At 40.9% G+C, this 27915-nt stretch overlaps 1 protein-coding gene and 1 long non-coding RNA gene across 2 annotated transcripts in view; one reads left to right on the top strand and one right to left on the bottom strand.

Annotated features, from left to right (window-relative positions):
* psd3l (pleckstrin and Sec7 domain containing 3, like) overlaps positions 1–27915 on the top strand; it is a 116894-nt gene that overhangs the window by 25119 nt on the left and 63860 nt on the right. Inside the window, 2 exon segments of the mRNA XM_046860455.1 lie at positions 1257–2019; positions 4370–4807. Coding sequence (XP_046716411.1) covers positions 1257–2019; positions 4370–4807 — 1201 coding nt within the window.
* Positions 11722–12872, bottom strand: LOC124393111. Its single transcript, XR_006927285.1, has 3 exons — positions 12574–12872; positions 12258–12430; positions 11722–12114 (listed from the first exon to the last, which is right to left on the bottom strand). It is a non-coding gene; the product is annotated as an uncharacterized LOC124393111 (long non-coding RNA).

Genomic DNA, 27915 nt, shown 5'->3' with positions numbered 1-27915 from the left:
AAAGAACAGACCAAAGTTGCACTATAAATAAACAAACAGACAGACAGACAGACAGACAGACAGACAGACAGACAGACAGATAGATAGATAGATAGATAGACAAACATGACAGACAGACAGACAGACAGACAGACAGACATAGATAGATAGATAGATAGATAGATAGATAGATAGATAGATAGATAGATAGATAGATAGATAGATAGATAGATAGAAGGAGGTGCATCGACATCGGTAACAGCGTGTATTTATTTCCAAAACGATTTTGATTAGATTGGTTCCTTTCTAAAGAATATTTTAGTGCTGTAGGAAAAGATGCAGTGTCTACAGCCTGATCATGTGTCTAGACTTTTCTATTGAGATGCTCGGCTGTGTTTGTGTGTTGTAGTAAGGACGATGCTGCCCCCTGGTGACCATTGTTTTTCAGCACTTCACAAACCGGCTCTGTTTATGGCCTGATAATTCACTTTATTCACATGCAGCACTAAATGCTTGGCGAGACCGGGCTTTTTTCCCCCAATCACATCCCTTCTTTCACTCTCTTTCTTTTCTATCACTCTCTCTCTCTCTCTCTCTCTATAATCACTGTATGCTTTTTACGAGTGTGTACACAGACTGCCTCTGTTCTCTAACCACACTAGAGAGTCAGTACACTCTAATACACACTCAGGGATACTCTCATACCGCCATGACGACGAGAGGATTTGATAACAGATGGATATTTCGATTATTTAGTGTTGAGATTAAAACATAGGAGAGCATGGCAAACATCTGAGAGCTTTAGGTGGAAAGCAAAACCTGACTCATTGTGTGAATGGGATTGAACGTGCAGATGTGCACTGTGGATTTAGCCTGGAGTGTGTGTGTGTGTGTGTGTGTGTGTGTGTGTGTGTGTGTGTGTGTGTGTGTGTGTGTGTGTGTGTGTGTGTGTGTGCGTATTTTGCATTCATGTTCTGTAGTTTCACCTATAAAAAAAAAAAAAGCTTTTCGGTGTTCAAAATGTCTACTTGATAACCTGATTATTTTTCTCAGTCAAACCGCCAGAGTTCTTTCGCTTAATTTCTTATTGAAAATCCGGTACTGAAACGTTTCGGTACGAATACGTGTACTGTTACACGCCACAGTCTGTACAGCGTGAAATCTATAAACTATGACAGGAAAAAAGTGAAGCCTTGAGCCAATCAGAGGTGAGCTCTGGGTTTGTACATACATGTTTGATAAAAGGAATCTTTTGTCTGTATTTTGTCTCCATTCAGCTTCATGCGACTCGGACCCCCAGCTGGAGGACGACATATTCACAAGCTCTAACCCCGCCATCCAGGAGGATGAGCTGGACGAGACGTCGGTCTTTCAGGAGATCGACAGAGAGTTAGCCGAGTTACTGAGCGGCCTCACGCCCCGAACCCGTGATGTTGCGGCGGCCGAGCAAAGCATCCAATCAGGAGACGCCACCGCATCAGACATGATCCCCTGCAACGGGACGCCTCCTTCTCCCCCGGGCACCGCCCCAGAGCTCCAGAACGGCACATCGGATTCCGAGCAGAAAGAAAAGCTGAGCGACCTGACGTTCGGCTTGTGGTGTGAGGCGCTGATTCAAGACCCGAGTTCGGCTCAGGAGCTGCACAGTGCGAGCCCCGTTCTCGACCCAGACGCCAGGAATGCGGCCACAAGCCAACACAAACTCGCGCCGGTGCCCGTTATGGAAAAGAAGGAGGGAAGCGAGAGCGGAGCCTCGTCCCCGAGGCTTCTGGACGTCTCTTTGGACGAATCCAGCAAAATCCTGTCCGAGATCCCCGGCATCTTCAGTGCCTTCCTGGACGGGGCCAAGGTGCAAGAGAAACCCCACAAGAAGCTGCGCTTTGTGGAGGACCAGGCCGATGCAGATGGTTTTCTAAACGGAGAGGCTGAAGAGAAGGAACCGATGACTCAGGACATGGAAAAACCTTCTCAGGACAACGTGCTCAGGGCCGCGGTGCCGGTGCTGTGCGTTTCTCAAGCGGCCGAAATTCGCTCAGTCAGGTATGAGATTTAAACTGTAACACACATAGAATTAGCCTTTAGTTTGTAGGATCTGATTCACATTTTCCTGCTGATAATTCAGTAATAATATCTGACTTTCATGGTCCTCCTGGAACGAGAGCTCGTGGCAGCACTTCTTCGTCTTTTTTATTATTTTTTTTAGCCACCAAATATTTAGAGAGATGTGTTGCCTGGTGCTGTTCCTTCATGAGTAATTGTGCTGATTACTGCATATTTGTCCTTCACACTTCTTCTTTCACTGACTGGCCACAAAAGCCGGGCTGCACACATCCTTTTTTCTGTAAAAAACTGAAATCCAACCAGTAGACAAGCCCAAATGCTGATCCGATACTGATTATGTGTTTTCAGAGTTGTCACTACGTTGCTTAGGAACTTCACACTTACTAAAAAAGAGCTTATAAGAGCTGCCGTTCAGTTCCAGAGAATTCTACACTTTTTCTTAACACACACCTTCTCATATTCCTTTAGTAGATCCAACACAAGTGATCTGAACAAAATCCCCCTTTCCCAAATTAAATGTAATAGTAAAGTATATGGACAAAAGTGTGTGGACACATCTATCTATCTATCTATCTATCTATCTATCTATCTATCTATCTATCTATCTATCTATCTATCTATCTATCTATCATATCTATCATATCTATCATATATCTAGTAATATAGTGAAATAGGCACATAAAAAATAGCTTTGTAAAATTGTACATTTCAGGCTTGGAACTTGACTATCATTTTTGCGTTTGTCTGCCATCTAGTGGTGAAAATCGTTATAACACATTCTACATTTACCACATTCTACATTCTCAATGGTTGAACTCTACTATGAGCAATATTTTTTTTCCACTCCAGACAATTTCATGCACAATGAATTAACCCTGTAGCAAAATATTAAATATTGGGGCATACGGTATCTCATGAGTTACTGATTCCTTCCTGACATTCATTATTTTCCCGTAACACCACAAAAAGTGCTTCACACCTCGTAATCGGTGGCAAATCCGTAATGACCACAATGTTTTATTGATTTGAGAAAAACATACTACACTTTTTATCCATTTATAGTAACATTTTGTCTTATTGGGAAGTCCAACATATATATAACCTATATATATTACGATGTAAACATTTGATCCTTTACCAGCCTGACTTTTTTTTTTCTCTCTCTCTAATCTAGTTATTACGATAAAAAAAACTTGTCGTGTTACAGAGAAAAACCCGCATCCTGAACATTTTAAGATGATTCCGAAGTACTGGCACTGGAGACTCCTTCCAAATAATTAGACAAATTCTTATAAAAAGATAAAGCACAGCAAAGACGATGCGTTTTTCGATGCACTTTAGAATTATGCAGCTGTGAGCAAGGTGTTACTATAGAAACTAGAGGTCGACCGATAGTGGATAGTACCGATACCAGGAGCTAGGTTGGATGGTACTTGCCGATATCCGAATAATCAACTGATTTAAAATAGACACTGGATAAAGAGAAAAACCAAAAAAATAACACTTAAAATTTTTAAAAAGCACTGAATTTTGAAAATGTGCTAAATGAAATAAATAATAAAATATGAATGATATTCATTAATATTGAGGAAATTAAAAGGCATGTATTCAAACAAAAAACAATGAGTAACACTCCAAATAAACAAAAACCTTTACAGCCAAAATAAATAAAAGAGACTTCAAGTAAAGAGCACATGCCATCAGTAATCCACCTCTAGAGGCCGCTCTCGTACTGTCTAATGCGACCCGGAAAAACTATCGGTATGGATTTTTGCTAAAAGCCAATAGTTCCAGCAATCACCTTTCGATGTTGATTATTCTAAGAATAAAAATCATTTAAAAAGAAATGGGATTAATATGCTGCTGGATCTCTATAAATCTCTCTAAATATAGATCTCTCTAAATGTGAATATATGAATTTTATTAAACATTATTGAGGAAAATAAAAGACGCATTAAAACTGAAGCAAAAGGTAACACCCCAAATAAATAAAAACAGCTACATCCAAAACGAATAGAAAAAAGATACTTCTACAAACGGCATGTAGCGTTAGTGATTCGCCTCTAGAGGCCGCTCTCATGCTGTTTAATAATATGGATTTTTGCCGATAGCGATAGTTCCAGCAATCAACTATCAGTGCCAATTAATCGGCAAAGCAGATAAATCGATCGAGTTTTAATAGAAATGCAGCCAGGTCTCTACTCTGTTGTTGAAAACGAATCCGCACCTTCTAACTGATTAGTTTCGGGAACTGAGTGTGTCGGGTTTTCTATACAAATCTATAAAAATCACTTTTGTGTGAGTTTAATGCTACACTTTTTCTCCGCAGGCGTGTTGAGGGCCGAGCCAGCAAGAGTGAGGAGGCCACGGACATGTTCAGCAGTCAGTTTGAGAGCATCCTGGAGTCGGAACGGCTGTGCGCGACGCTCTACAGCAGCCTGGACTCGCTCGAGGCTCTGTCTTCCTCCGCCGACGAGACGGACGCTCAGGCCGAGCCAGCGCACACACACCGGGTGGTCGAGATGCCCCTCACGCCCATGATCCAGCAGCGGCTGAAGGAAAGCAGCCTGTTTATGGAGGCCAGGATCAGGCACGAGGAGCTGCTGAGCGTCAGTGCCACCGGGAAGAGCGGAAAAGCAGACCTGGAGGTGACTTCCTCTTTTCTGAACACATCCGCGGGTCACTCGAGGAGTGGACATGGACACGGGGCTTTGGCTAATGGCACAATGGGAAAGGACACAAGCGATTGGCTGCAGAGCTGGACCAGGTAGGACACGAGGGTTATCTGTAACGCGTGCTGTTTTTACTTAGAAACACAGCTGGATGGATTGTTGTACAGTCGATGCACATCTGTATCGGCTCTGCGATGAGCACCTTTGCTGAGTTGCTGCTTTATGCATTCGTTTGTATTTTAGAAAATTGAATGAGCTTTGGGAAGCAGAGGCTCAATGCAATCAAAAATTCATAATGACACACACAAGAGATGTAGAGACGGCGATAACACGGGGGCTTTCAGTTCCCTTTTAAAATTTATATGCTTTCAATAATTTTTTATTCAGATCAGCTGCACTGTGCATTTACACTTATATTTACAGCATTTGGAAGCCGCCCTCATCCATTTAACCTCTAAGCAACCACCTTCCACCACTTCCCAGCAATTTTATCACCGAGCGCATGGGAGGGTCACTTTCTCGTTTCTCGTTTAGTAGGCAAGCTGGAAATCCTGTGCGAATTCTCCATCCCAGAGCAGGGCTCAGATTAGCCGATTAGCTTGCATCAAATGAACAGTAGATTTGATGGTGAAGTTTTTTTTAACGTTCCAATATATATTTTTTGTCTGTTCTTTTCAGATAAATTGTAGCTTCACAGTGATTTTTTTCAATATTCTAATACTGTTTTCCAAATCCTACAGTATTATATACAATGGCGTTTTGGTGCCATGTTGTAAAAAAAATCTTAGATTCCGAGAATAAAATCATAGCTCTAAAAGAATACATTTTAAATTACAAGAATAAATTTGTAGCACTACGAGAATAAAGTTGAAATTATGAGAATAAATTCGTAGCACTACGAGAATAAATTCATAGCAATACGACAATAAAGTTGAAATTACGAGAATAAAGTCGTAATTACATAACAATAACTTTTTTAAATGTAGGATAACATTTTATTTTTATTTATTTATTTGTTTTTATTTGGACCTAAATGAAAATGTATATATATAATTGTTATTATTATTATTATTATTATTATTATTATTATTATTTTATTTTTTATTTTTTAAGTTTTATTGATTAGATGTCATTATGATGGCTAAGGGATCGAGATTTCTCAATTCTCTGGAGGGATTTCCTGGATGATGAATAAAAATTAATAATAACAAAAAACATTTCAAACTAACAGCACGTGGCATCAGTTATTCGCCTCTAGAGGCCGCTCTCGTGTTGTTTATTGACTGTGGACCTTCCGCTCCAACAACCCGGAAAAACTATTGGTGTAGATTTTTGCCGATAGTTTCAGCAATTATCGGTTTATCTACAAAACTGATAAATCGGTTGACCTCTAATAGGGATGCATAATTATGAGATGTTTATTTATAAAAGGTTTGGTAAACTGTGCATATAAATATATATATATATATATATATATATATATATATATATATATATATATATATATATATATATATATATATAATTAAAATAGTGCCATATAGCCATATATTTCTATTGCTTTATAAGGAAATATATAATAGTAGTAATTGCCATGCAGTCATCGCACTTGTTTGTTTTTTACAATGAAATTATGAGCTCGTTCGTTGTGCAACGTTCATTCAGATTTGCTTAAAAGCTAATCCCGGCAAACGTATAGTATGATTACTAAAGCATGTGTTCTCACCGGCGCAGCTGGAACGTGATGCATGTCCTCATTTTCAAGTCCAGGGAGCTAAAAGGCGGTGCTGCAGCATTATTTATAGCTCCAGCAGAGGAGTGGCGGCGGTTGTGCACTCGCTGCACCCAGGCAGCCCCCTGACTTCTTCTCCACGGTCGCACCGCGCTGACATCACATCACTCCTGAGGAGTACAATCTTCTCCATTCACCCTCTCAGCCCTCCCTTTTTTCTCCCTCTCCTTTTACACGAGGAGGGGCCATGAAGCAGTCCAACATCCAACTCCCCACACCCTCGTCTCTTTCTCCTCCTCCCCACCACCTTCCTCCCCATCCGGCCTGCAGATGGAGCACAAGGCAGGAAGCGCGGCACTCGTCCAGCCGTTCAGGAGCTGCTCGATGGCTTACCTAATGAATAAGCAGGAAAGGGCTACCTGTGTCTTAGCAGCCATGTAGGTCAGAGCCGGCGCAGAGGGGAGCGCCAGATCACATGGCACGTGGGACCAAGAGCTCAGGAGTTTACTGAGAGATCACATGGCGTGCAGGAACCGGGGCTCAGGAGTTTATTAGCAAGGACTGTCCTTGTCTCCTTGTCCTCTTCTTTCCTCCTTGCAAGGGAACTCTATGGGCTCCTTGGTGTCCGGATGCTTCGCCCAGACAGATCTGGCCGATCCCGAACACGTCTCCGTCCAGTAAGTGGCTTTGCACGACGCTCTCGTTAATCACAGTGACAATGACGATTACAGTGCACCCTGGATCAGGCTGGCAGCTGTGCATGCATGTGTGTGTGTGTGTTGCAGAGCAAGTGTATGTGCTCACCGCAGTGACTCCTCAGAACTGTAGCTTGCAGCATCACTCTCTCTCCCTCAATCTCTCTCTCTCTCTCTCTCTCTCTCTCTCTCTCTCTCTCTTTCTCCAACGTCCTCTAAATGTGAAGGTTGAACCAGCAGCCTCTTTGTACTTCCTGTACAGGAAGTCTCATGTTCCTAACAGGATCCAACCTTTTAGTGATACAAATATTAAACGAGACCCATGGTCTTTTCATCGTTGTTTGTTTTCCAGAAAAAAAAAAAAAAGTTCTGTTTGCTCTGCACATTGTAACTGCACATTGCTCATGCTAACCTGCCTGACTGGTCGTCGACGTACAGCAACGTGAAATCGTTCAGCTTTCCCACATCATGCAAAACCCGAAGTCATCTTCAGAGCACGTTCGATAGAAATGCAAAACCAATCAGATCTAACAAGTGGTACCGACGAGACGTCTACAGCGGAAACGGGGAACGTTTCGCGCCCGTCACAATAACGAGGACGCAGGATGATTCATCTTTCGAGGAGATTGATGGCTTTGCTGTTTCGTATAGCATCTCTCATCATCTCAGTTTGATGGTGGTAAATTGCCTGCCTTGTTCCCAGCCCAATCTAATTACATCTTCCTGTTCTCCCTGTTCAGGAAACGCTCAAGCCTTCAGACTGAGCTGAACGGAAGTGAACTGCTCCGATCTCCACCCATTCATCAATATGCTATATTAGATTAGTCCGGACGGTTTGAGGCCCCAAGTGAAAAGAAACCTAAAGCAATCATCACAATTTTAAAAAAAAATCCCGTTCCGCCCCACCCGTTCGATTCACATTGTCCTTGGTATATTTTCAATGCACTTTCCTGCATTGTTGTATTGAGATTTGAGCGCCAGATTCAGTCGGTGCTGTTGATCCGATTGCTTGGAAGGTGTGGATTTGTTTTCTAAAACAGCAGCTCTAACCTTCGGGGCGGCTGGAATTCAAATCCCAGTACGTATGAATGCCTACGTGCCCACCGGGATTTATGTCAGGGGTCCCCCAAACCGAATACAGCCCACCCCTACATTTGGGACGGCTCTTTGAACAATGCCAGATACATAAAAATTTTATTTGAAATATGTTTTATTCATATGTTTTATTCTGAATTTGATACTAAAGATTATTTTTCAAACTAAGATTTCCCTCAGTTATTAGCGTAACACCAACTATATATCAATGCATAAGTAAGTAAATGTTTTGATTTCAATAGATTCTGGTTTCTTAGGGAATACATTTTTTTTTTTATTAATAAGGCAGGGGTTTCCCAACCACTGCGCCATGAACCGGTACCAGGGCTTGGATCATATGTCTGCATAGAAAGAATAAAAACTTTGAAATATTTATTTTATTTCCATTTGATTGACTTTAGCATGTTTTAAATGATGACCTCGTCGAACTACGCCAATTTCCCGCGCTTGTTTCAGTCGCAGTTGTTTTCTAGGCATCGATAAATTAAGCTTGCACTGATTATTAGGGAGAATTTTGTTGCATTTTTAGTATAAATATGTAATAATGATATTACAATGATATTAAAATTATATGTATATTTGCAACATAATATGCGTGTTGTGTTTAGTAGTGTGCGTGAAACCCCTGAGGTATCCCCATGTAAAAATTGTCGATAAATTGACAATATATTAATTTATTTCCAATAGACTATTCTCTTTATTTTATAGTTTTGCAGTTTCTATGCAATCAGATTAAAGCCATAACATCATGTTATCCCATAAGGCCAGCAGAAACAAGCAGTTCGGTCTTTTGGTAGATTTAAATCATTGCTGCTTGAAGCTGTTGCTTCAACCAATCAGATTGCGATTTGGTTACTGCGAGGCTCCCTAGCAGGCGTCCAGTCACTTTGGGTTTTCACGTCTTTTGATTGGATGCTCAGAGAGCGCACTAGTCAGAGCTCGTAACCCGCATCTGTTGCAAACTGCACAAGCTCAAATATATTAGTGTGGATTAAATAGCTGTTTTTTCCCTTTTACAATGACTGACTGAGGAGAAGAAATGGATTTGACTTGCAAGGATATTTACATCGTGAAAAAAGTCGGACAAAACTGTTCAAAACAGCTTTATTCATGAACTGTTTATACTTTTGTGTTTTGTTTCCGGTCGAATTTGCACAAAAACACAATTTGCATTACATTCAAATCCACAGAAAGACCCTGATGCATTGAGAGAAAAAAACAGGGAAATCCTCGAAGATGATGAATGCAGGCGGTGCAGCTGCGGCTACAGTGAAAGGAGACTTGTTGCCTTGTGTTCATTGCTTTAATGGCATTTATTCTCGCTGTTTGCAATTTCTGTCTGTACTGCGTTTCTTTATAATATTGATGGTTTCTATAGTTGTGGTGTCATAATGATGCCATTGAGAGCTGGATTGATTCAGGTAGGACACCCCTGAAATGCATGGCCTGCCACTGGTGAAAGTGGTCCCTGGTGCAATAAGAGGTTGAAGACTTCTGCAATAGAAGGATTAAAAAAGTCTTGCGTTCTGCATTATCGAGTTAAAGAAACGTCACTGCGGCACTGCTATCATTTTAAAACAGCAGAAGGCTTTTTGTTGCCCGTGTATTGTTACGTTAGACGTCAGCTTTAGTGCTAGCGTGCAGTAAACAGGTTTGCGTGTTGAAGGGTTTGCCAGGTGGCCCGCTGATGTGTGCTGATGTCATCTGACGGACACCTGCATGACGGGGCTCGTGGCCTCTTTGCTTGTGCCGAGAAAGCTGTCACTTCCTGGCATCCTGAGGATCTATCTTGGGCCAGGGATGTGAGTCAGGCCCGGCAGGCTCGCCGCCAAACGTCTGAGTCTGCTAACTTCAGCGTACCTTCTCACTATGTTCATGACACTCTGAACCTACTCTTTTTTTTCTACGCTTTTCCGCTACTAAATATACAACATGCATTTTTGGAGATATTCAGCTTTTTGAGATGCTGTGCTCGTGCACTGAGAAGCAGGTTGATGTCACATGGTGGTAGATGAACAAAAAACCTCTTGAAAGCATCTTCTTGCTTTTCAAATAGCCCTATTAGTGGTCAAGTACATTTTCAGTTCCATGGTGACCAGAGGAAGTGGTTTTTGGGTGGATAGTGTGGTTTCCTCTGTGAAATGCATCAACATATCAACTGTGTGTGTGTGTGTGTGTGTGTGTGTGTGTGTGTGTGTGTGTGTGAAAGCTGCTAGAGGTCAGTGATGAGCCAAAAGAAGGTCAAAGGATGCAGGAGCTGTTTAAATATTGTTAGTGGACAATAGACACGATATTAGGGATTGTAATCACTATTTTATTTATGCTGAATCTAAAAAGATGAATGGTGATGATAAGATAAGCACTTAGAGATGTTCAGCCCACCGTACACTCCACCCAGAGTCCTGCTGATGTAGACAAAGCTCAGCCAGACAAAGCCTGTGATCAGCGTGCCAACTAGAATTAATATTAGCACTGTGAACTCAGGCATTCTGCACGCCAAAGCACTCAGCTAATATATATACTCCAATATAATGACCTTTATGAGCTCTAAGATCTGCTATTCAGTTCAATTCAGTTCAATTCACTTCAGTTCAATGCTGTCCAATTCAGTTTAATGTGGTTCAATTTAATTTAGTTTACATTGGTTTGTTGCAGAATTCAATTCAGTCCAGTTCAGTCCAGTTCGGTTCAGTTTAATTCAGTTCAATTTTACTTTGATTCAATTCAGTTCAGTTCAGTTTTCAATTCAATTCAATTCAGTTCACTTCAGATTTATGTTTAATTAATTCAGTTTAGTTCGGTTAAGTTTGATTCAGTTCAGTTTTACTTTGATTCAATTCAGTTCAGTTTTCAATTCAGTTCATTTTAATTCAGTTCAGTTCAATTCAGTTGAAGTCAGTTTCCAATTCCATTTAGTTCAATTCAGTTGAGTTGAGTTCTGTTTAGTTGAATTTAATTCAGTTGAGTTCAGTCAATTCAGCTCAATTCAGTTTTATTTGTATAACACTCTCAAAAATGGACATTGTCCCCTCATGGGCGTTACAGAGATGAATAGAATAGAATATGTTTTCAGTGTCAAATGCTCAAGTTCAATTCAGTTCAGTTTTATTTTGATTCACTTCAGTTTTTAATTCAATTAATTTGAATTCAGTTTAGTTCAATTCAGTTTTATTTGTATAACAGTTTTAACAATGGATGTCGTCTCAAAGAGATGCTACGTAATCGGAAAGTTTACTTCTAGCTGCATGTGGTCCTAGTAAAAGTATTTCCGTCTTATCTGAGTTGAACAGAAGGAAGTTATCAAGCATCCACTGTCTAATGTCCTTTACACACTCCTCAACATTGTTAAGCTGATCCCTCTCATCTGGCTCTGCTGAAATATACAGCTGTGTATCATCAGCATAGCAATAGAAGCGAATACCATGTTTATTATAATTTCACCCAGAGGCAGCATATATAAAGAGAAAAGCAGTGGGCCGAAGACAGATCCTTGTGGAACACCGAACTTTAGCTAACTCACCATTTACATCATCAATCTGATAGCAATCGGTCTAATAAGACCTAAGCCAGGAGAGAGCTGTTCCCTTTATTCCAACAACCCTTGTCAGTGTCAAGGTCAGGTTTCCTAATTAGGGGTTGATAACTGCCAGTTTGAAGGATTTAGGTACATAACCAGTGCTGATGGAAGAGTTTATTAATTTTAGAACAGGTTTAATTACTTCTGGAAATATTTGGGAAAATATAATTTACACAAAACAAATCTTTATCCTGAATGTGTGTACACTCTTGTCTGGAAGCAAGTGTCAATGTTGCATCCATCTTCATTCCCTTTACCAGAAATTAGATCTGGCAGATCCGTCTGTGCTGGGTGTTTGCTGATCTAAAACGGAATGATGTATATTGAAACGCTTTTTCTAAAACAATATTTACAATAAAGATGTTCTGTGAATTATTTGTTACTATAGAAACGCATGAGAATCCCGCAGATTGCTTGTAATTTGCCTTGCAAAAAGGCAGACTGACCTCGTTCTGAGCAGTCCGGGTTTTTATCTCCGCCAATCGGTCGTTTCTTTAACGAGGAGAGTGTATCCTGAGCACAGATTCACTGAGTGAAGAGTGTGAGCCAGAGCTCTGATGGCTTTGCTGAGTCATCAGAGTAAATCTGCACGCTCCCATGGTTATCTTCTGACCTGAGCCTGATCCCACAGGGAAAAGAGAGAGCTGTTTCCAAGCAGTGCCAAACTCTGTGTGTGTGTGTGTGTGTGTGTGTGTGTGTGTGTGTGTGTGTGTGTGTGTGTGTGTGTGTGTGTGTTTGTGTGTGATGGGAAAATAATCAAACCTCATACGCATCATTGTTCTCTCTTAATTTCTGCCTTCGTGGACACGATACAGTCACACAGGCGGACTCAGGAAGCTTAAAACTTCAGAATTGCTGCCTCACTCATGCAGCACATCTTCCAGCTATTTAGACAAACCATGATATAAATACGTTATATATAATGTTAATGTGATCAGTCAGACAGAACAGCGCTGAGGTTTCTGCACATGTGGCGTTTCTGCAGGAGCTCGAGTTACGGGTGCTGAGCGATGAGATCTGTGTGCTGTGTGCTGAGATGTGTGTGCTGTGTGTTGTGTGCTGTGTGCTGTAAGTTTTGTGTTGTGTGCTGTGTGTAGTATGCTGTGATGTGTGTGCTGTATGTTGTGTGCTGTATGTTGTGTGTTGTCTGCTGTATGTTGTGTGTGGTGTGCTGTATGTTGTGTGCTGTATGTTGTGTGCTGTATGTTGTGTGTTGTGTGTGTGTGTTGTGTTGTGTGTTGTGTGCTGTATGTTGTGTGTTGTGTGCTGTGTTGTGTGTGTGTGTGTGCTGTGTGTTGTGTGCTGTATGTTGTGTGTGTGTGTTGTGTTATATGTTGTGTGCTGTGTGTTGTGTGCTGTGTGTTGGTGTTGTGTGCTTAGATTTGTGCTGTATGTTGTGTGTGTTGTGTGCTGTATGTTGTGTTGTGTGCTGTAAGTTTTGTGTTGTGTGCTGTGTGTAGTGTGCTGTGATGTGTGTGCTGTATATTGTGTGTGTGTGCTGTGTGTTGTGTGCTGTATGTTGTGTGTTGTGTGCTGTGTTTTGTGTGCTGTATGTTGTGTGTAGTGTGCTGTGTGTAGTGTGCTGTGATGTGTGTGCTGTATGTTGTGTGTTGTGTGTTGTATGTTGTATGTTGTGTGATGTATGTTGTGTGTGTGTGTGCTGTATGTTGTGTATGTTGTGTGCTGTGTTTTGTATGCTGTATGTTGTGTTGTGTGCTGTATGTTGTGTTGTTGTGTGCTGTGTGTTGTGTGTTGTGTGTTGTGTGTTGTGTGCTGTGTGTTGTGTGTTGTGTGTTGTATGTTGTGTGCTGTGTTGTGTGTTGTGTTGTGTGTTGTGTGTTGTATGTTGTGTGTTGTGTGCTGTGTTGTGTGTTGTGTTGTGTGCTGTGTGTTGTGTGTGCTGTATGTTGTGTGTTGTGTATGTGTGTGTGCTGTATGTTGTGTGTTGTGTGCTGTGTGTTGTGTGCTGTATGTTGTGTGCTGTGTGCTGTGTTGTGTGCTGTATGTTGTGTGCTGTGTGTTGTGTTGTGTGCTGTTGTGTGTTGTGTGTGTATGTTGTGTGCTGTATGTGTGTTGTGTGTTGTTGTGTGTGTGTGTGTGTTGTATGTGTGTTGTGTGCTGTGTGTTGTGTGTGTATGTATGTTGTGTGTTGTGTGTGTTGTGTGTGTGTTGTGTGTTGTGTGCTGTGTTGTGTGCTGTGTTGTGTGCTGTATGTTGTGTGTTGTGTGCTGTGTTGTGTGTTGTGTGCTGTGTTGTGTGCTGTGTTGTGTGTTGTGTGTGCTGTGTGTTGTGTGCTGTGTTGTGTGCTGTATGTTGTGTGTGTTGTGTTGTGTATGTTGTGTGCTGTTGTGTGTTGTGTGTGTGCTGTATATTGTGTGCTGTATGTTGTGTGCTGTGTGTTGTGTGTGTGTGTTGTGTGTTGTGCTGTATGTTGTGTGCTGTGTGTTGTGTGCTGTATTTTGTGTGTTGTGTGCTGTGTGTTGTGTGCTGTATGTTGTGTGCTGTGTGCTGTATGTTGTGTGTTGTGTGCTGTGTTGTGTGTTGTGTGCTGTATGTTGTGTGCTGTGTGTTGTGTGTTGTGTGCTGTATTTTGTGTGTTGTGTGTTGTGTTGTTGTGCTGTATGTTGTGTGCTGTGTGATGTGTGTGCTGTGTGCTGTATGTTGTGTGTTGTGTGCTGTGTGTTGTGTGTTGTGCTGTATGTTGTGTGCTGTGTGTTGTGTGTTGTGTGTTGTGTGTGTGTGTGCTATATGTTGTGTGCTGTATGTTGTGCTGTGTTGTGTGTTGTGTGCTGTTGTGTGTTGTGTGCTGTGTGTTGTGTGTTGTGCTGTATGTTGTGTGTTGTGTGCTGTGTGTTGTGTGCTATATGTTGTGTGCTGTATGTTGTGTGTGTGTTGTGTGTTGTGTGCTGTATGTTGTGTGTTGTGTTGTGTGTTGTGTGTTGTGTGCTGTATGTTGTGTGCTGTGTTGTGTGTTGTGTGCTGTGTTTTGTATGTTTAAAGGCCACGTGGACATGCATAAAGATGATTGAATCAAAATTATTCACTTTGGAAGACACATACTGTATACATGTGGCCATACTTCTCTTCTCTTCTCTTCTCTTCTTCTCTTCTCTTCTCTCTTCTCTTCTCTTCTCTTCTCCACTTTTCTTTGTTTCCTTCTCTTTTCTTTAACTGCTTTATCTACCGTTTTCTCCTCCTCGCCTCTCTTCTCTTCTTTCATCTTCTCTTCTTTCATCTTCTCTTTTCTTTGTTTCCTTCTCTTTTCTTTATCTGCTTTATCTACTGTTTTCTCCACCTCGCCTTCTCTTCTCTACACTTTGCTTCACATCACTGTACTTCACTACTGCTTCCTTGAAGTCAGGCCCCTGGAGTTCCTGCTGCGTGGGTCAGTGTGTGGACTGTACTGTGGGTCGGAGTCACAGCTCTGCTTCCTCCCACCAGCCCCCGAGGCAGACTGCTTCACGGCCTGCACTTCATCTCCTGATGAATTATCGTCAAGGCCAAATTGGCTCTGGTTGCCTTTCAGGAAGGAGAGATCCAGACCCATCGCGTGATTAGGCTTTCGGCTCCTCGAAGGAATTTGCTAATGCGCCACAAAGAGTGCTGTCAGAGTGCACATGGTGGTTCAGGCAGAGTTGTTTTCTAGTGTTTCCTCTGTGCAGACTCTGAGTTTAAAGTAGTACTGCAATGCTGAAACCAACAGAGGGGAGTGGAGGAGGGTTAAGAATCAGTGGAGAGGATCGTACAAGTCCAGTTCAGCCCACGCTTTGGACTCACCGTGAGACTGATGCATGTATTTAGTTATATTTAGTTCTGAGTTACAAGAAGTCAATCTCTTCTTAATCTGATGAGTAGGTCATGTATATATGTAAGTGCTGTTTGGACTCAGGGCAGCTTCTAATGTGGTCAGTTGAAGTTCCACATGTGTTCAGTGCAAAGAGGAACTATCACATTGTTATGAGGAACTCCATGACAACGTCACACAGGCTAATTTTTCATTTTATTTTACTTTGTTACTACAAAGTAAATTTGTACAGTAAATTTTATTTTACTTCGTTACTATGAAATACATTTGTACAGTAAATTTTATTTTACTTCGTTACTACAAAGTAAATTTGTACAGTAAATTTCCCCTTTTGGGAAACAATAGACATTTTTTTTAAGTTTTTAGACTAAAATGTTGTTTTTAAATTTATCTGGATCAGGGCTCCAGCTATCAAATATTGTTCTATCGAATATTCTATTGATTATCCCATTGAGTAATCGGATAAGAAGTTAATTTTTTAAGAGCAATACATATAGAATATCTGTAAAAAATCTAAACCCATTGAATGCATTTATTTGCCATATTACATCAAAATGCAAACACAAATATATAAATATAGATAAAAATCTATTTAAAATGACTAAAAACGGGTAAACGCATTGTACAGTGTTTACCTGTCCAGTGCGCTCCAGAGATTAGCGGGTGGTGCGCCAGTAATAATGGTCCGTGGGGAAACACAGTGCTCTGCGGGTAGTTAAATGGACTAAACGAAGCGTCGAGGCAAATCATTTGAAATCGAAATTAGGATTCGTTTTAGCCCTAATCTGGATTAGTGTAGACGTAGAATAGGAATTGATTTGCAAACGCAGCAAAGAAAGAGATTAAGAAGAATAAGTCATTTAATTGAAAAGCACAGTTTGATAAAGACTGCTGATGTTCAGGCAGTTTTAAGTGATCTTGTTGTAATAAAAGACTGCCCTTAAGATCAGACTTATTCTGATCGATGCCCCGACTAATGGAAATTTGAGGAGTGTAGAGACCTTTTTTTTTTATGTAAATATCAAAGTCATTAAAGGAACACGGCTCAGTCGCCAGGTTTTCGAATTCATTTCACGAAGTGAAAATAACGCGGGTTGGGGTTAGGGTAGTGGCTTGTCATACTGAAAGAATAACTTCCTGCTTTCTAGTCACTTCCCCTGAGAGACCTTTCAGAGGACATAGAGGAAATGGAGGTCAATAAAAAAAAACAAGAAGGCCGATAGAGGAAGCACAGAAAACCACTCTAGAGCTATCATGGGCTCGGCTGAAATGATTTCATCCTCACATTCCTGCAGTATGAGGCAGACTGTTTTGCACGCGTGTATGTCCTTCCAGTCCATATGGAAGTCATCATGTGTGATGAGCGTTGATCATTCCGAAAAAAAAAAGGAACGATAACGAGAAACAAAGCACACAGCATACAGGGCGTTTCATGTGAAAGGAATCTCCAGCATTTTTGGATAAAAGACCTTTAGAGTCGAAGTGTAATTACAGAGACGAGCGAGTCTGCTCACAGACCATTTCTTTGTATTATTAATAAGATTTGGTTAGTCAGAGTGACAGATCTTTAGTGCTGCTTGATCGTCCTCTATTTATAGCACATGAGCTGCAGAGAGTGTGTGTGTGTGTGTGTGTGTGTGTGTGTGTGTGTGTGTGTGTAATAGAGAGAGAGAGTTTTTCACACCGCAAACATTTTATTTTGTGTAATGTACAGTCAAAGCCCAGGTTCACTTATACAGGTAGTCTCAGACTTGATGACGATAGCGATACAACAAAATACTAATAATATTTTATGTTTTGCGCAGCAGGCAAACGTAGCAGCGTATATGCAGTATGATAGGTTGGGACGCTGCCAGGATCTACACATCTCCCACCTTGCAAAATGCCTTATGTAATGTTATTTTATTTATTTATTTTTTGGTTTTAAAGACCATCTTTTTTCTCTCCCTTTTATCTGCGACACCGGACACTGAAACGGAGCGAACCGGCGCTCATTTACGCATCCGCCGCCACGTACATGTATTCTGAAAAGTTTCTACATTACGGTACTGCATCCATCGAAGTGGAGGAAAACCTGTACACCATTAAGGAGTGTGTGATATCGTGAATATTCTTATGCTACGATACGTTCAGAAATGTTTCATAGCGTCAGAAATAATGGTCCGTGTGGAAACATGATGCTCCGTATTTAGTTAAATTCACTAAAAGAAGCTTACCTTTATCTATCTATCTATATCTATCTATCATTCATTCCGTCAACTCTTCTGGGAAGATGTTCTACTCGATTTTGGAGTGTGCTTGTGGAGATTTGTGTCACTCAGAGAGTAAAGTCAGGTTCTGATGTAGGTGAGGTGAGGAGGTAAGTCCTGGTGTGCAGTCAGTGTTCACATTCATCCCAAAGGTGTTTAAAAGGGTTTGGAGACTGTAGTAGGCCACTTGAGATCTTCCAGTCCAACACATGTAAAAACATATCTTCATGGAGCTGGCTTTGTGCACAGGGTTTGCATAGTAATGCTGGAACAGGGATCTCCTTTGGGTCTCCTAGTTCAAGTGAAGGGAATTTTTTTAAAGCTGGTGCATCCAAAGACATCATATACAGATGTGTACCTTCAAGTTTGTGGTAACAGTTTGGGGAAGAAACACAAACAGCTGGAAAAGTCAGATGTCCCAATACTTTTGTCTATATAGTGTATGTGTAGAGTTGGACTTAATGTGCGGAATGTCCGCCTCAGGAAAGAAAACAGAACTCATGGGAGGCCTCTGGCTCACACCTAAAGCTGACTGAGTTTCAGCTCGGACACTCCCTTCTTCAGAAAATCACTAAAATACCGCTGCTGTGGCCTGTGTGTGTGTGTGTGTTTGTGGTGAATCGTGATTGGAGAGAAGAGAAGCGGCTTTCAAAGACATCTCACATCCGATGAATGATCTGTGGAACCACATAGCTAAACTCATGGTTTCTCATCTTGCTGAATGTCTCCAGGCCCCTGAACACAGCAGGCGCCGCACTTTCCCTCTCTAAACCCTAAAATCAGGTCAGGATTGAAATGCCTGCGTATCGGCGCATGATCTTTTGAAATATCCGTGGCATTTGGCTAAAGGTGAGAGAAAAACTTCTGTAAAATGTATTTGGATTCAACCAGCTGTCGCTCCATTGTCATTGTTTGCTTTGACAGAACTTGGGTTTTTTATCGGTTTAAATTTTTTTAAAAGAAGTTAAGCTTCAAAATACGAGAGAATTTTGAGTACTGTGACCTGACAGGCTGCTCCTGTGATATATAGTGCCTGTATGTGCATTTGATTTTGTTCGTTTCTATACTTGTCTTTTTTTACACTTCTCGATTTGCAGAAGATCAAATGTGATGACAAGAAATTGAGTAGATGTTGGGTTGTGAATGACTGAGGCATGACCCTGCTAACAGGCTAATTGCGGTGTTAAAAAGTGTAAAGCTAGCTGTACTTTATTAGGAACAGCCGCACATTAAAGCAGTGTTTATCGCCCATTATGCATCCTCTGTATTCTTTTTGAGGCGTTTGTGTGGAACTATTTTCTTGCACTTTTGTTCGGATGGAGTTGTGATGTTCAGAAAACGTTGTCCGGATGAGTTTGTGTTGTTTTCCCCCAAAGATGGTATACGCTTTGCTTCCAAATCTTTCTGGTAACATGCCAAGTTTTTACTTCAAGAACACATTTGCAATTGCATATTCAACGAATATGCAAATAATCTGACACCATTTTGGAGACTCGAAGAGCCTTGATCACGCAACTTCCGATGAAAAACGTGTTTGTGTCTTTTCACAAAACCATCGTACGGATGATTCGGTACGGTTTCCTAAGATACTGTGTACTTTGTTTACAAATTTCTCTGGTAGCATGTCAGGACTTTACTTCCCTATACTTCCACTATACTTTCAACAAATATGCAAATAATCTCAGACGCCACTTAGAGACTCAAAGAGCCATTTGAGCATGCAATTGAGCATGCATTTGAGCATGCGATTGAACATGCATTTGAGCATGCAATTTAGCATGCAACCTGAGCATGCAACTTCCCCTGAAAAGAGTGTTTCAGCCACCCATTCAATGCATACATGCATGTCAGAGATCCATCAGCATGTAATGTAATGATTAGTAAATATTCTGCAGGCCAAGCAGGTGATTTCTGTACCAGGCCATTGCACATCTGTAACTCATCAGACCATGCTGTCTACACAAGCCTCCAGATGCTCCTGTGGCTGCATTGCTTTGTGGGAAAAACACCACCTCTTTTCTTTTCACGAGGATGAGCTCCGATTGAGCACACAGAGAGAAGTTTGGCGCAGATGTGCTGTGTGTTAGATGCTAAGGAGATGCCGGAGCCTAGTGTGCACTTCAGCTTGGAATTGCGGTTAGAGAGTGAAAGTTTGGACGTGGTGTGTGTATTCAGTGCAGGTCCTGGGAACCTGAGATGTGCACCGGAGACTGCAGGTAAACAACATTCTCGGCGCGTTAGAACGCAGCATGGCTGCTTTGTGGAAACGCGAGTCGGGTTGCAGCTTGTCGGATAAAAAAACGTGTGAATGGAGGGGAAAAGTGCTTTTATTACTGAATTGTACTTAATAAAATCAGGATCGTCTTGTATAAACAATTAATCAGTCTTGTGGTTTTTGAGGGGGAAAAAAAGAAACGAAGGCGGACGAGAAACTTTTCAGCCGCGGAGAGACAAAAAAAAAAAAATCCGCCTGAGTTTTCCAGCTTTTATACGCCAAACCACATGTTTTCTTTTCCTCCTCAAGTCTGGTTTAATCACTCGATCACTTTCTTTTCCTCAATTATTTCTTTTGTAATTGTTTTCTTTTTAGTTGCTTCGAACTATAGTTTTTGTTCTTTGGGGTGTTCACTGGCCCGAGTCGGAAGTGTGGCATTGTGTTGTTCCGCCAACTGGCTAAAATGTAACAAAAAAGCGGATTGTCTTTTTGTCGGATTTTTTGTGTTTAAACAGCGTAAAAACGTGTATATTTTCGAGGGTTTGTGTATTTTTGTTGTTGTCTGTTCTCTTTTTGGGTTTCTCTTGTTTTTTACTGAAGTTTATTTTTTTTGTCGCAGCTTTTCCAGATGTGCAGAAAACACTGTATATTAGTGTGCCAGGATCACACTGATCTTCAATCCAGCATTATTTATATATATATATATATATATATATATATATATATATATATATATATATATATATATATAAAATGTTGGATTGAAGATCCTGCCCCTGGCACTCTGATATACAGTGTTTTCTGGCGCACATCTGGAAAAGTGGCAACATATATATATATATATATATATATACACACACAACAGTCTTGAGACCTGCTCTGTTTACAAGAAAGTACTTTCTTTCTTTTCTCAAAGCGTGTCAAGCAATTTCTACTATTCCTGCTGGATCTCTGCACTGGTGTCAAAACAGCAAACTCTGAGCTGGATCTTCATCTTAGGGAGACAAAGTCCACAGGAGCCAAATCTGTCGATTAGGGTGGGTGCAGAACTGAGATCATGCTGTTTCCGGTGAAAAATTCACGTCTGAACACGTGGTCAGAATAGCAGACGTGATAAAGCACGTGGTCCGTATAGCACCAGTTGCACCGCTCTCGATGTTCACAGGACGATGTCTTGGCACACTGACTTATGAAGGTCGGTGCTCCCTGTGACTTTGCGTGCAGCTTTGTGCTGTTGGCATGTTACAAAACTCTATACCGCAATGTATATTGCACATATACATGCGTGCACGTCTTGGACCACTGAGTAATTTGGGAACACACTTTGAATAGGACATCAGGCGCCAGGCGTTTGTACATTCACACCTAAGAACAATTTACTGAATCCAGTTTAACTACTGGCATGTTTTTAAAGCTGGGAGGAAACTTGGACAGACATGCAGAGAACATGTGAGTCTCAGTTATGGATTTAAATTGTTCGCCACGTATTGAAGTAGAGGCGAAGAGAGAAGATCCGGCGATTAACTGAACTGTTGCCTCATGCAACTTTTTATTCACAAATACCTTAAATGTAGTTAAATGGCTGCAGTGCAACACGTACTCCAGACTGCACAGTAATACGAGAATGAACGATGCCAGGATGATGTAAACGTGTGAAGAGAACGACACAATGGTATAAACCGCACTTTTGGAGCGTGTTATTCCGCTCGGACTGCATCGGATCACCAACGGATTCTTTTTGGAGAACCGCACGTTGTGGGGCGTTAGGACTTGCGAATGAACGACAACAGTTTATATTTAGAATTTAAGATTGTGGAATGAAAAACAGTTATTCCTTTATTCTCTCTCTCTCTCTTTCTCAAAAAACAACATTTATTATTTTACCATTAAACTCCTTTGTCCTTAAACCTGCCAAGCTTTGGCATTGCACCATGACTGTTTTAAAGCACTGATGCTTGAGATTCATTCTGTAAAATGCCCCACCAAAATCCCACCACATAAATGATGGTTTTCTTTGTTCAAAAAATATAAATAAAAATATAACAGTAAGAAGATTGACTTTGACCAAACAGATTTATAACTTTTTGTTCAAACTTTATTCACATTGAAAAATCCTTCCTTAAGAACAGCTTCATCATTTTTTCCAAACATTCAGCTGAAAACGCCCCAAAGTCGTTCTTTACTAGTTGGAGATTTCTTTGTGCTTCAGTTCATCCCAGAGCAGCTCATTAGGATTTCGGTGCAGTGACTGGGCAGATCATTCCATGATAGATATCACTCTCTCTCAGCCCTCTAAAGAACGCTTACAGACCTCTGACAGACGCTTCGGCTTGGTGTATGTTTTATGGTGAAGTCGGTTTCAACGAGCCGCAGTCCAGACGGAACCGCATAATGTTAAAGTATGGAATTGTTGCCATGTTGGTTCCTTTTACCCGGTCTCCAACGTTCCTTGTTCGAAAACAAACCATTACGCTTCCACCTCCATGTTTCGCTGTAGGTGTGAGAAGGTCTGCTAACGTTTTCTCTTCAGGTCTACATCATACACAAGTTCTTCTGTTAGAGACACATTCGGACTGGATTGTGACAAAAAACTCGATTTTCTGAAAAAAAAACACCAAAGGGTTTCTACACTTTCAATAGTAGTCGTAACTGTTACTATTGAAGCAGTAACGTTTTTTCAGGAGCGTTACGATATAAACCCGTTGTTCATGTTAAAATGGGAATTACTCTCGATTTTCCCCATGAAAGTCAAACGATGACTCGATTCTATTTGTCATAGATATACTACTGTTTTTGCAGCAACACTAGGTGTCATTTTAGCACGTGCCACGATACCGTAGGTTTCATACTGCAGTAGCTTGTTGAAATGAAATGAAGCTCTTCATCTGAACTTAGTGTTTTTTTTTGTTTTGTTTTGTTTTTTTTTTCCGCTTACTCACTTGAACCAAAGTTGAAGTTTATTCAGGCTAAAATGACAGGGTGTGTAAACGCTCTGACCAACACTATTGTAATGTTCTATTTATATTCCCATCTGACCTACCCTCTCGCTCGTTTGTTTTTGCCTGCAATCCCACATCTAAAGTAGACCTTGTTATTGCGAAAGAGATTCTTTTTAAAGGACAGGCTCCGAGTGGTTGACCATTCCGTCGGATTAGAACGTGGCGTCGATCGGCACAAAAAAAACCCTCACAAACGAAAATCACTTTCCGGCAGATATCTCATTTAGACCTTGACGGACGCTTGTTAATGCACAAGCTATGAAAATGTGTGAAATGCGTCTGTGGTGCACACACACGCATTCGCAGGTTCTGTGGACAAAACACGCCGCATCATTTGCATTGCATCAAACGGATGACAGAAAGTTTTACAAGCGCGTGGCTTTGCGATAAACACTTTTTGTGTTAACGTGCAAAATATAAGTATACAACGACTGTGGGTGTTCAGTTACAGCCTGAAATCTACATTCACATTTTTTTTCGTCTTGTTTTAAAGCTGTAATTTGACATTTCTAAAGCATTGTACTGGCGGTTGCCAGTAATTCGTTTAGAGTTTTCCTTGAGCTGTGTAGAAGGTGCACATTTTGTTTAGTGAATGAAGAACAAGTCAAATAGTTTCTTGAAGCATCAGGATGTCGTGCGATTCGAACGATTTTTTTTTTTTTTGTCAAATCCACCTCGTATTTATATTTACTATTACATATTGAACTACATTAGATGCATAGCTTTCTGAAGCTACATTGGAACCCGATTGCACCGTGAGGAACTTCTAGCTTCATCTGGGTGTTTTTTCCACATCAGTAATTCTTTCTTGGATGAAATTACGAATTTAGCGTCGACATTTACGCTTTGTTTGATTTTGCATTATGCAAATCGACGAAGCACCTGATGAGCACGAATTTCTTTTTAGGGGGTGGAGCTTTATTTATTTATTTATTTATTTTATTTTTGTAAGCGTTCTAGTGTTCATTTCTTTCCTTTCGCACCATCATCCTGAGGCTTTTTTATTTTTTCATCTTAACGTGTAGCCTTTAATTTAATCAGTTCCTGGTCTAGGTTCAGATACATTCTCTGGCAAAAGTATTGGGACACCCGTCTTTTCCAGCTATACAGGCTTCTTGTTTACCACAAACTTGCTTCCCTCCTCCATGTTTGACTATAGGTGTGAGAAGGTCTGCTAACATAGTTTCTCTTCTGTTGTTCATCTCGCACAAGTTCTTCCACAGAACGTTCTCCCACGCATTCACCGTCCAGTTCTTGTGCGTGTTTGTCTTTTAGTGTGCGTGTCTCAGGAAGCGATAGAAGAGGACGGGTTCTGTAGCTGTTGAAGCAATAATGTATTATAAGGAGCATATTGATATAAACCTGTTTTTCGTGTCAAAGCCAGAACTGCTGACTAAGCCTGTCTGAGTAGTGGTCCAAGTTCAGACACATTCTGTGGCAAAAGTATTGGGACATCTGACTTTTCTAACCATCTCTCCTTCTTACCCAAACTGTTACCACAAACTTTGAGGTACACAATTGTTTTGGATGCGGTGGCATCACTTTTCTCTGAGCTACGAGACCCAAACCTGTTCCAGCTTGACCATATGTTGCTCAAAGCTAGCTTCATGAAGCTATACTGGTTACATGGATTAAGGTGGAAGACCTTGAAGAGCTTTTAAAACCCACTGGAATAAATGTGAATGCTGACTGCACCCCAGACCTCCTCACCTCACCTACATCAGTACTTGACTTTATTAAACACCCTTGTAGATGAATGAGCACCAAATCTCCACAAGATCTAGTGGAACCTCTTCCCAGAAGAGTGGAGGAAATTGTAACAGGAAATGGAGACTATTCGTTGAATGGGATGTTCAAAAAGAACATCTGATGATCAGGTGTCCTTGTAGTACATTGTCAGTTGTGTCCTCTATGAAAATGTGGAAGTGTTTGTTTTTATTTTTTTTTTGTCTCAGTGCATGACACATTACGACTCGTTCGTATTTCAGGAACTGAAAGTGATCTCAATCTCCTCCTCTTTGTCGTATTTTTTTTTTATTCATCTTCGCTTTAGCCTTTTCTTCGAAGCGAGAATGTGGTGAGGATCCCTCACTGCTCTGTTCTACATGGATAATGGATAAGGAGATGACGAAACCGTTTCCAAGCACAGCGTTTCTTCGGGTGGAGCTGAGGTCAGGTCTAATATCCGTGTCCTCATGAGGGAGCTCTTGACTGCTGTGTCTCGTTCAGCGCCAGGCTTTCGGTCATGCTGCGCATCTCTGAGAGCCAGAAAGTGTAATTATATGTTCACGTCTGTTTTTCTGTTCACTTGTAGGAATTACAGAACGCATCGATTTTCTAGTACAGTCTCAAGTTTAGCCTTTTTGTTTTTGTTTTTTTTTTTGCAATGGAGATGTTTATTTTGAACACAACATTTGGTTATGCAGTGTGTTTTTAAGGAGAAGGTTTGCATAACCGTCCCATCCACACACATGCAAACCTTCTGGTTTTCTCCAGACTTGGTAACATTTTATATTGACACTATTGACACTTCAAAATGTCATTTAAATGTTTTTTGCACTCTTGCTGTTTAAGAATTTTCCCTACAGCTCCTGGTAGAGCTTTTTTTTTTTTTTTTTTTTCTCGAAGGGATTTTCCAAGAAGAGCCTGTGAAACCTTGAAAGAATTTTATTGTAAAAAATTGTAAAAACAGAGTTTTGGTGTTATTGACCAGGATGGTCTGAAGATGGCGCTGTTGTGTAACCTTTAGGAGCATGCGCTTTTTACTGTCAAAAAAGGATGCCAGCACTTAAATATAAAATCGATTTGTATTTACTTAAATCTTAGCTAATATGTACATAGGATTAGATGCAATTGAAGAGCTTCTGTTAAAGTTCAAACATGTTAGACATCAGAATGATTCTTCGTGACCATGGTGTTGATGCTGGTGCCAGATGGCTGGTTTGAGTACTACGGAAATTGCTGATCTCCTGAGATTTTAACACGCACATCAGTGTGTATGGTGTACATATACAAGTGCCAAGAAAAACGTGTGCCAGGTGCCAGGTCTTTGGGCAGAAGCAGCATGTTGATGAAGGAGATCGGAAGAGAATGGTTAGACTGGTCTGAATCACAGGAATTGTATGTTAGCTACCTATTAGAGGTTGAACGATTAATCTGTTTTGCAGATTAATCGGCACTGATAGTTAATTCCCTGGAACTATCGTCTATTGTCAAAAATCCATACAGATCGTTTTTCCGGCTTCCGTTCTGCTGTCATTACGAGGGCGGCCTCTAGAGGCGAATCACTGAAGCGCACGTTATTTATCGTTTATTAATTATATTTATTCGTTACTATAATTCTTTCGGGTAGCACATTTTCATGATTTCGTACAGTTTTTTTTTGTGTGATATATTGCAGTACTATGTGACATTTTTTATTTTACATTAAAATCCACTTTTGGTCGACCTCCACTACAGCCGTGGTGAGCAGAAAAGCATGTCGGAATGCACAACACAAACCTTAAGAAAACACAGAAAGATTTGTGTTAGTAGACAGATTGAAAATGACCTCTGGCTCCTGTCAGGTACAGAAATTGAAGGCTTTAATGGGTTTCGTTGAAGATTAGACCAAGTGTTGGGTTAGTTTTGATAAGTGTGTTCCCATTGTAGCGTCAGATATCTGTGTTTGGCTGACAGGAGCGGGGTATACTGTGGCCTTCTGCAGCTCTGAAATGCGTTTCTGTTCAACACTGTTGTAAGAGAGCTCAATTGAGTAACTGTTTCTTTCCTGTTCGCTTGAAGTCTGTGTCTCCTTTTAACAAGGCAGAACTGTTTCTCTGAGGTTTTTTTTTTTCCTTTTGTTGCTCCCCAATCGAGCCCACGTTCATTTCGCAGGTGATCGACAGACGCTTAAAAGCACTCGTCCTTCGCTTGCATTCTAGTCGTTCTTTCATTTTGAGAGGAAATTTATCATTGTTAATAATTTTCTCTCTCTCTCTCACTCCCTTTCTCTCTCTCTCGCCCTCTTTTTCTCTTTCTCTCTTGAGCTTTGATGTTAAATAACGGTTTTGATGCGTTTCCACTTATGCAAATCTTGTGCGATTTTGGCCACAATTTGTTTGTCTGAGACAAATTTTGCAAATCCCAAAAGACTCCTACAATCGGAGGCTAAAATCTCTAATCTGGATTGACATGTTGACTGACAGCCGATCATTACTTTTCCTCCAATGAAATTCCTGCAGTGTCCGAACATTTTAGACTCTTTCTACAGTGTGACACGGGGATCATGTACGTACGGTCGGACTATTAAAAATCATCGCACAGTGTGAACCCGGAATAACCAACTGCCTCAAAAAGATCAAGCGGTTTCGGGTCGCATATGTACCCGTGTTGGAAAGGAGTCATTGCTTATGCCTGGCTTCTCATTGCTTTCTCCTGGAGTTATGGGAAGTTGGTGGGGCTGGGGGTCGATCTTAAATAGTCTGAGCTGCATTTTATGTATCATTAGATCACATCGTTAGGGCCGAGTTCGGTTCTCTCCCCTCCTGTTAGCAGGATGTCAGTGAAGATTAAAAGTACATCTAGTGTTGAATAATGTCACTCTCCTGATTAGTTTTTCACTCTGGCTGGATTAGAGCTGTGTGTGTCTGGGTTTGAAATAGTGTTACTGGCTGATGGAATAAATATATTAAAGTGGTCATAATTAAATCCCTTAAATCTCTCTCGGCGCTGATTTGCGGCATGAGGCGCGAAGCATCGTCGCACGATAATTTCTCTGCAAACCCCGTTTACGAATGTCGGCTTTGATTTTACTGCGTATCTGCTTGGTCTAGTACCAATGAATCAATTATGATG

The sequence above is a fragment of the Silurus meridionalis genome, chromosome 11 (assembly GCF_014805685.1).
Source record: "Silurus meridionalis isolate SWU-2019-XX chromosome 11, ASM1480568v1, whole genome shotgun sequence".
Classification (NCBI taxonomy): domain Eukaryota; kingdom Metazoa; phylum Chordata; class Actinopteri; order Siluriformes; family Siluridae; genus Silurus; species Silurus meridionalis.
Note: the sequence above shows the minus strand (reverse complement) of the source record. Positions and strands in the feature narration are given on the sequence as shown.